At 41.8% G+C, this 10,322-nt stretch overlaps 1 protein-coding gene across 1 annotated transcript; it reads left to right on the forward strand.

The window, feature by feature from the left end:
- The first annotated feature begins 3,004 nt into the window (after positions 1–3,004).
- LOC134910980 (paraneoplastic antigen Ma2-like) lies at positions 3,005–4,408 on the forward strand. Its single transcript, XM_063919375.1, has one exon. The coding sequence runs from the start codon at positions 3,005–3,007 to the stop codon at positions 4,406–4,408; it is 1,404 nt and encodes a 467-aa protein (XP_063775445.1).
- The last annotated feature ends 5,914 nt before the right edge of the window (positions 4,409–10,322 follow it).

Raw genomic sequence — 10,322 nt, forward strand, 5'->3', positions numbered from 1 at the left:
GGAGGCAGATATAACATTTGCAAAGAGAGTTAGATTTGGGTGGGTTACTTTGTTTCTGTGAAGGGTAAATACTGGCTGCTTTATTTTTACACTGCAATTTAGATTGCAGATTTAACTCACCCCACACAAATCTATCTCTCTCTGCACATGTTATATCTGCCTCCCCTGCAGTGCACATGGTTTTGCCCAACTGCTAAAAAATTTCCTGCTGCGATCAACTTGAAATTACCTCCTATGTCTTGTTTTACAGTTCATTTTTGTGTTACCTGCAGCGCTGGCTCAGCGGCCTTCTTAGTGTGTTCACTCAGCTTAGTATGGCGCTCTCAGCCCCATCGCGGCCGTCACCGCCACGCCCGTGATCCTGCTGCATGGAAGCTGAGTGTGGCGTACCCTGTGTGCCGCAGCCGCCGCTGTCATCTCTGTGGCCCTGTGCGTATATGGGAGAGCACGGAGTTCTCTGCTGCTGCGGTCTCCGCCGCCATTGTTGTTTGGCACATGGATCTTTCCCCTTCAAGCTCTGTCATGGGCGCAGCCATGTTGGATAGAATCACATGCCACTCTTCTCACCAATCCACAGTGCTGCTGGTGCCTGAGTCTAATTGTCAGCCAATGCCTGTTCACCAGCAGGTATAAATATCCTGTCCCAGCACCCATGAAATTGTCAGTGTGTAGGGATGTTTCAAATTTTGTGTACTGTTAGTTATAATAAAAACATATATATGTATATATATAGGAGTAGTAGTGTCTGTAAATATATTTAATCAGTTGTGAGGTAAATATAAGGGAGATTGGCGATTCATTGTGATTTGTTTAATTGTATCACACAAAGATAAACCTGTTATATGTATAACAATGATAAGAAGTGAGAACACTGAGTTAATACCACTAATAGAATGGTATTATTAGAAATATGAGGGACTAAAATGGTGACTACAGTGTTCTGTCAGAAATCAGTGAGGCACGAGGACTGGAGCAAGATAGCTCGCGCTGTCGGCGGGAGATTTCTACCCCCTGGAGACTGAGCCTGCTCTCGTGGCCCCTGGGGCTCCCGTATAAAAGGGGGAGCTGAAGCGCTATTCAGGACTAGTGTGTGCGCCTCTGAGGGAGATGCTTATGCCTCTCTCTGCCCGCCGCGACGAGCTGTGATGTGAACATTGGCGGCGCAGAAGAGCTGGTGTAGCCTCCCTAACGAGAGATAGCCCACTGAAGACTGATCGCCAGGAAGAAGGTACCCGGCATCTTCATCAGCGGCCGGCGGAGTCGTGAAGACGGAGCGCCGGAGAAGTGGCCAGCGGTGCTGTGAAGACGAAGCGCCGAAGAAGTGATCAGCTGTGCTGACAGACGGAGCGCGGGTGAAGCGGTGGTTGGCGGTGAACTGATGTGCTGAGCGGACCGACAGTCGGGGGAGCAGTTACCGGCATATCCTGAGGTAATCTACTCATGGCAGGGAGCATCAGTGTAGACGCTGCCGTCCCCACATACAGCGCCAGAGAGACCTCTATCTTAACGAGCCTGGGAAGCAGTTACCTGTGAGGAAGGAGACACAGCACGGATCACGAGCAGCGACATCCAGCTGTTCTATCCGGAGGGCTGAACGCGATCCCCACCAACCATTACCGCTCAACTAATGAACTGACCTGCTGCCCACCAATGAAAATACTGAGTGGGTGGAGCTATCCGTAAACCAGAGGGTGAGTGACAGGAGTCACTCACTGAAGACATCTGAGGTCTGTAAAACGTTTATATACACACCTTCTCACCAGGAACACTTAGCCAGGGTTTCAGCACTATAAGCATTGACTATAAGCTTTACTAACCACCCTAGTGACTATCCATTTCTTGCCACCATTAGCAGTCTGCAGGAGTAGTATATAAAGGTGACAAGTGGCTGGAACAATTTATCTACTGAAGTCATATAGAACTCTGAATTTATAAGTAGGATATATATATATATATATACCATAGCATCTTTTATCCACTATTTATATTACAAACTACTACAGATCTTACCACAGGACTATGCAGAAGGAATATCTATGAGGACAAGGCTAAGTTTTACTGACTGTATACGAGATTTAGCCCTGAAAAGGTAGTACCAGCACAGCTCAGGACCTTTACAGTACCCAGATAAAATCTGTCGGTCTAGACAGCAAAGATACAATTTATCTAATTGGTAAACTCACTCAATCCTGGCAAAGGGTTGATGTTACAAGGTAGCAGTGCAGAGATCCTGATATAAAGTGTAGCCAATATTTCACAGCTTCCAATTTAAATACTGTTACCATCTGCTAGAAATATCTATTATAGCTAGAATAAACAGTTCTAGTGAAGAACCAACAGCAATAACAAGATTTCAAAGATATAGCTATAAACAGCCAGTTCTACAGGAAACAATCTGCTTATATATGCATATATAAAACCAAACAATACAAATATTTTTCTTAGATTTCTGTAGTCTGGATACCTACATGTAAGAAGAGACAATATAACTACTTTATATATATATATATGGACACTATTCAGGTGTTGAACTATGTGTATTTTGAGTATCATTATCCTAATGTAGTGGTTATTATAAATGTATAGTAGTGCATATGAGTTGATATCATCCATTGGGTGTATTTTTATCTATAAAAGCATTTTGAGTGTTATGGATTAAATGTACTGAGAATTTATAAATATCTGTCAGTAAAGTATATGCGTAACTGTTGGAATAGTGATTACTTACCTGTGTCTGTTCCTCGGTGAAGAATTGAAGAGCCATGATTCTTTAAGGTAAACCTGTAAGGAAGGAAAATATATTGTTTAAGAGTGTATATTACCGCTAGATACACATATGTGAGTAACAGGGTGTTCCCGAGTATACCCTAAACTTATTTCATTTCACAAATAGAAAAAAAATTACTTGGGTGGAGGCACAGTTTTATTTAACACCGATATTCTTGATAAAATAAAGGGTTACATTTGGAGGCACTAAAGCTGAGATCTGAACAGATAGATAGAAATGGAGGTTATAAAGGGAGAAGATATATATAGTTGGTGTAGAAGCAAAGGTGTAGATGCACAGAAAAGTGTAAGCATTTTGGGAAATTTTATGGAGATAATAGATGAAGATATTGTAAGTGAAGTAAAGAAAATGTATGGAATAAAACAACCATATATTGTAGATAAATGGAAAGGAGTTAATGATGAAATCTGTGCCATTCTAATTAGTAATGACAATCAATTAGATGCTTCTGTAATACCCGCTAATATTTTAATTGAAAAGGCCCCTGGTAAGAAATGGAAAGTAATGTGGCCAGTAGATAAGTATGTAGATGAGGGGCAGAAGACCATAAAACAAGATGATAGTAAAATTGAGAGTACAAGTGCAGGATGTTATCAACATAAAAGTAGTACCTCCGAAGAAGAATCATTAGATAAGAATACAATAGATCCCCAAGTTGAAAATGTAATGGATAAAGTGGTTAGTCATTTTGAACGATGGCATTATGAAGGGGGGTATCGGAGACTGAGAATCTTTTCGGGAGTAACTCCAGTTCCCACAGGAGAAGAGAACTATGATGTATGGCGGGAGGCGGCAGTACAACATTCGGAGGAGTGGAGATGCCCAGAACATATAAAAAAACAACGGATTGTGGAAAGTTTGAGGGGACCCGCTATGGGAATAATTCATGCTACAAGGAGAAGTAATTCACAAGCTACTTTGAGAGATTATTTCGAGGCCTTAGACTATTCCTTTGGAACACTAGAGGATGTAGGGGACATCTTATCGAGACTGAATCAGACTTATCAAGAGCCTAACGAAACTCTTACCAATTATATTTATCGGTTAGACAAAATTCTTTACAAGCTGCTGGATAAAGGAGGGATTGGTCCTCAAGAAATTGATGGAAGGCGGTTGAAACACATATTGAGAGGGGCTTTGACTACCAACCCCGTGGCTCAACGTCTGAGATGTATATTACCCAGGGATCCTGCTCCTACTTTAGGTGAATTGATAAAGGAAGTAAAACTAGAAGAGGTGCAGATTGAAAACAGAGAGAAGACTTTAAAGCGAGTTAAAGTAATTGTTCCTACACCTGAAGTTTCTTCAGTTAATGAGCAGTTGTTAAAGCTAATAGAGGAACAAAATAAGAAATTAGATCAGTTGATTTCTTTACAGAATGTACCATCTGTTACTTCAAGAGTGTCATCATCTGGACGGGGTAGAGGGTTCAGTAGGAGATCTGGAGATAATTCCAATATCACTTGCTACAAATGTGGACAATTGGGACATAGATCTTTTGAATGTAGTCAAGGAAGAAGTTTCCCTTCCCTAGTATCTACCATTGATAGAAGTCAGTGTGAACAGCCGGGAAACGTAGAGGGGATGTCGATGAACCCCGCACCGGCTCCCAACCAATAATTGTCTGCAAAATGGGGAGTACCCAGTGGCCCTCTGTTATACCTGAAGGAATGATGGGACAGGCCCCTCTGTTGCCTGTTTTATTAAATGGTCACTTCTGTACCGCTTTACTTGATAGTGGATCTCAAGTATCTATAATTTTTGAAAGTTGGTACCATCAATATATGTCTGATGTCCCCTTAATGCCCTTTGATGGATTAACTATTTGGGGTTTAAGTGAACAGAAGTATCCCTACCTGGGATATGTAGTTACTCAGATAGAATTTCCTCAACAACCATCTGGATATCAAGACCCATTACCCTTTCTGGCCTTGGTTTGCCCTGACTCTCCTGGAGATAAGGGAGTAGTGTCAGTAATTGTAGGCACTAATTCAAATTTATTTAAGATGTTATCTGAGTGGTGTTTGGAACAACAAAAGATATCCAACCCTACATCCATAGGTATCCCTGGATTGGATACAGTTAGGGTAAACAGAGTGGGTGTAAGTTCCCCAACTACCTTACTTCCTGTTATTCATAGTGACCCTGAGAATGAATTTATTACTAAAATTTCAGAGTGCTTTCAAAACAGTGACATAACTGGGGATGAGAAGAACCAGCTAATTTCTCAATTAATAAAAAAAGGGCCAGTTTTTTCCTTGAGGGAATGGGATTTGGGCACGGCCATTGGGATAGAACATCGTATTCATCTGACCAATGAGACTCCTTTTAGAGAAAGATCTAGGCGATTGGCACCAGCCGATTTTGACGATGTCAGACAGCATTTAAAGGGTTTATTAGAGAATCAAGTTATTGCTGACTCCGATAGTCCCTATGCATCTCCCATTGTAGTGGCCAGAAAGAAGAATGGGGATATCAGACTATGTGTGGATTATCGTACATTAAACAATAGGACAATTCCCGACCAGTACACTGTCCCCAAAGTGGAGGAAGCATTGGATTGTTTGCAGGGTAGCAGGTGGTTTTCTGTACTTGATATGAGGAGTGGCTACTATCAGATACCAATGCATCCTGATGACCGGCCTAAGACGGCTTTTATTTGTCCCATTGGGTTTTTTGAATTTTTAAAGATGCCCCAAGGGATTAAAGGAGCCCCAGCCACTTTTCAGCGAACAATGGAACAAACAGTAGGGGATATGTGTTATCGAGAAGTTTTAGTCTATTTAGATGACCTTATTGTGTTTGGAAGAACTTTGGACGAACATAACCACCGACTGTTAAAAGTATTAGACCGGCTACAGAAAAGAGGGTTAAAATTGTCAATTGACAAATGTAAATTGTGTCAAACCACAGTGAAATACCTGGGCCATGTGGTTAGCCGGGAGGGGGTCTCTACTGATCCGGATAAGGTGGTTGCGGTACAAAATTGGCCACGCCCAAATACTTTAAAGGATCTTCGATCATTCCTGGGATTCTGTGGGTACTATAGGAGATTTGTTCCTCAGTACTCCAGAATTGCCCGTCCTTTAACCGATTTAACTAAAGGATATCCTTCATACAAACATGATCGAACCAAGCTAAAGGATAAAAATCTGAAAGGCTATCACAAACCCCATGAAGCATTTGGTGACCGCTGGACAACATCATGTGAAGAGGCTTTTGAAAAATTAAAATTCCATCTAACTCATTCTCCTGTTCTGTCATATGCTAATCCGGAGCTCCCTTACGAATTGCATATTGATGCCTCATTTGAGGGGTTGGGGGGAGTATTATACCAACAACACTCTACTGGTTTAAAGCCCATTGCATATGTTAGCCGAGGTCTATCGGCCAGTGAAAAGAACTATGCTGTTCATAAGTTGGAATTTTTATCTTTAAAATGGGCTGTCGTGGATAAGTTTCACGATTATTTGTATGGCGTTCAATTCATGGTAATTACGGACAATAATCCTTTGACCTACATTAATACTACCGCCAAATTAGATGCCACGGGACATAGGTGGTTAGCAGCCCTGTCAAATTATCATTTTACTTTAAAATATAAGCCAGGAGTACAAAATGTAGATGCTGATGCTCTTTCCCGACTACCCCATCCCCTGTTTGTTAGTCCTAATGACGATTGGGTGGAAATACCTGCTCCTGCGCTCCGAGGGTTATGTCATCAAATACATCTGTTAACTAGTAATTCAGAAGGAGCTGTACACTCGCTGGGAGCCACTGAAGCCTCTATTCCTTCTATGTATTGTTGGATTAACCCATCTAATTTAGGAGAATTACCCATCATTTCCAAAGATCAACTACGAAAGGATCAAGACCAAGACCCTGATATTGCCATTGTTATCAAACATATGAAAGATTCTAGAGGAGTCCTGAAGTGTAATCTCTCCCTCAAAAGCCAAGCTTTACTGAGACAGAGAAAGAGATTGGTGTTCAGACAAGGCATCCTCTTTAGAAAAACCACGAACAGCGAGGGACAATCTAAACATCAATTGGTTCTTCCCACCATCCATATTCCTATGGTTCTCAAGTCACTGCATAATAACCATGGACATTTGGGGGTGGATAAAACTCTACATCTAATCCAAGAGAGAGTATACTGGCCTTACATGAGCAAAGAGATTGAATCTTATTGTAAACACTGTAAAAACTGTATTCTGAGAAAGAAGTTACCCACTCCTTCCGCCAAAATGGTCAATTTGAGTAGCTCTGGGCCCATGGAATTAGTTTGTATGGACTTTCTGTCTTTAGAAGGGCCAAATGGGAGGGAAAGTAATATTCTCGTAATCACTGATCATTTTACCCGCTACGCTCAGGCCTATGTTACACGAGACCAAAAAACTTTAACCGTAGCTAAGACCCTTTGGGATCATTTCTTTGTGCATTATGGGCTACCAGCTCGCATCCATACAGATCAGGGACGAGACTTCGAAAGCAAGTTAATTAAAGAACTGTGTATTTGTTGTGGGATACGAAAATCTAGAACATCGCCATATCATCCTCAAGGGGATCCACAGCCGGAGCGATTCAACCGAACTCTGCTTGATATGTTAGGAACTCTGGATCCCAAACATAAGCTACAATGGAAACGTTTTATTAATAAATTGGTTCATGCTTACAACTGCACCAGAAATGAATCCACCGGGTACAGTCCCTATTCACTTATGTTTGGAAGAAAAGCTCGATTGCCTATTGATGTTTCTTTGGGTTTATCTGTTTCCTCCAATCATCCATCCACCTATAATACTTATGTAAATAACCTGAGGAAAGAACTGAAGACCGCTCATGACATTGCTAAGAGAGTATCTGAACGACAAGGTGAAAAGAATAAGCAGATACATGATGCTAAGGTAAAAGAGCAAGTATTACTCCCTGGTGATAGAGTTCTTTTAAGAAGACTTGGAACTCCAAAGAGACAAAAACTCTCCAATCGATGGAAAGAAATACCATACCGAATAATTAAACAATTGCCTAATATTCCTGTTTATCAACTTGTACCGGAAAATAAAGAAGGTCCTGTATTAACGTACCATCGTCAACATTTGCTGCCCATTAGTCAAGATATTTATTTTGAGATGGAACCTGCTAATATGGATGATCAAGTGGTAGAACAGTTGAGCCCTTCAACATCATCAACATCTCAACCTTCTCCCCAACTTGAATGGTCGGATCCGGGAAGCATAGACCAGGGATTCTTCTATAAAGAAGTTCCATATAGTCAAGATGAAGAATTAGGGGAACACTTATCACCACCTTCTCCGAAGTATGATTCTATAATCAACACAATGGATAATTCTCCACCTCCTTTCATTGAACATTGGAATATAAATGAACCTAATGATCCTCCCTGGGATGATACTGCCCTGACTCCAAGTACTGAATATGACCTTATGAATGATCCAAGTAATAGGGGAAATGAAGACCACACCAGACCACACCGGGAACGTAAGCCACCTATGATTCTCACGTATGATCAGTTGGGACATTCCTGCTATGAGCCCAGAGTAGTGCATCCTAGTCTCATATATACTTGGCCATACTTTGGGTATATGGAGAATCAAACCTTAACTGGGTGGTAACACTGTATAGTTAACAGGTTTATTAAATGGTGCTCCGAAGAGAAAAGAAACATTTTTTCTTTCTGCTAAGTGATTCGGATCACCAGGGGGAGAAATGTAGGGATGTTTCAAATTTTGTGTACTGTTAGTTATAATAAAAACATATATATGTATATATATAGGAGTAGTAGTGTCTGTAAATATATTTAATCAGTTGTGAGGTAAATATAAGGGAGATTGGCGATTCATTGTGATTTGTTTAATTGTATCACACAAAGATAAACCTGTTATATGTATAACAATGATAAGAAGTGAGAACACTGAGTTAATACCACTAATAGAATGGTATTATTAGAAATATGAGGGACTAAAATGGTGACTACAGTGTTCTGTCAGAAATCAGTGAGGCACGAGGACTGGAGCAAGATAGCTCGCGCTGTCGGCGGGAGATTTCTACCCCCTGGAGACTGAGCCTGCTCTCGTGGCCCCTGGGGCTCCCGTATAAAAGGGGGAGCTGAAGCGCTATTCAGGACTAGTGTGTGCGCCTCTGAGGGAGATGCTTATGCCTCTCTCTGCCCGCCGCGACGAGCTGTGATGTGAACATTGGCGGCGCAGAAGAGCTGGTGTAGCCTCCCTAACGAGAGATAGCCCACTGAAGACTGATCGCCAGGAAGAAGGTACCCGGCATCTTCATCAGCGGCCGGCGGAGTCGTGAAGACGGAGCGCCGGAGAAGTGGCCAGCGGTGCTGTGAAGACGAAGCGCCGAAGAAGTGATCAGCTGTGCTGACAGACGGAGCGCGGGTGAAGCGGTGGTTGGCGGTGAACTGATGTGCTGAGCGGACCGACAGTCGGGGGAGCAGTTACCGGCATATCCTGAGGTAATCTACTCATGGCAGGGAGCATCAGTGTAGACGCTGCCGTCCCCACATACAGCGCCAGAGAGACCTCTATCTTAACGAGCCTGGGAAGCAGTTACCTGTGAGGAAGGAGACACAGCACGGATCACGAGCAGCGACATCCAGCTGTTCTATCCGGAGGGCTGAACGCGATCCCCACCAACCATTACCGCTCAACTAATGAACTGACCTGCTGCCCACCAATGAAAATACTGAGTGGGTGGAGCTATCCGTAAACCAGAGGGTGAGTGACAGGAGTCACTCACTGAAGACATCTGAGGTCTGTAAAACGTTTATATACACACCTTCTCACCAGGAACACTTAGCCAGGGTTTCAGCACTATAAGCATTGACTATAAGCTTTACTAACCACCCTAGTGACTATCCATTTCTTGCCACCATTAGCAGTCTGCAGGAGTAGTATATAAAGGTGACAAGTGGCTGGAACAATTTATCTACGGAAGTCATATAGAACTCTGAATTTATAAGTAGGATATATATATATATATATATACCATAGCATCTTTTATCCACTATTTATATTACAAACTACTACAGATCTTACCACAGGACTATGCAGAAGGAATATCTATGAGGACAAGGCTAAGTTTTACTGACTGTATACGAGATTTAGCCCTGAAAAGGTAGTACCAGCACAGCTCAGGACCTTTACAGTACCCAGATAAAATCTGTCGGTCTAGACAGCAAAGATACAATTTATCTAATTGGTAAACTCACTCAATCCTGGCAAAGGGTTGATGTTACAAGGTAGCAGTGCAGAGATCCTGATATAAAGTGTAGCCAATATTTCACAGCTTCCAATTTAAATACTGTTACCATCTGCTAGAAATATCTATTATAGCTAGAATAAACAGTTCTAGTGAAGAACCAACAGCAATAACAAGATTTCAAAGATATAGCTATAAACAGCCAGTTCTACAGGAAACAATCTGCTTATATATGCATATATAAAACCAAACAATACAAATATTTTTCTTAGATTTCTGTAGTCTGGATACCTAC

Source organism: Pseudophryne corroboree, chromosome 4 (genome assembly GCF_028390025.1).
Source record: "Pseudophryne corroboree isolate aPseCor3 chromosome 4, aPseCor3.hap2, whole genome shotgun sequence".
In the NCBI taxonomy this organism is placed as follows: domain Eukaryota; kingdom Metazoa; phylum Chordata; class Amphibia; order Anura; family Myobatrachidae; genus Pseudophryne; species Pseudophryne corroboree.

Bases quoted from the DNA above. Each gene is read 5' to 3' on its own strand.
- LOC134910980 (XM_063919375.1), top strand. From the start codon at position 3,005: ATGGAGGTTATAAAGGGAGAAGATATATATAGTTGGTGTAGAAGCAAA.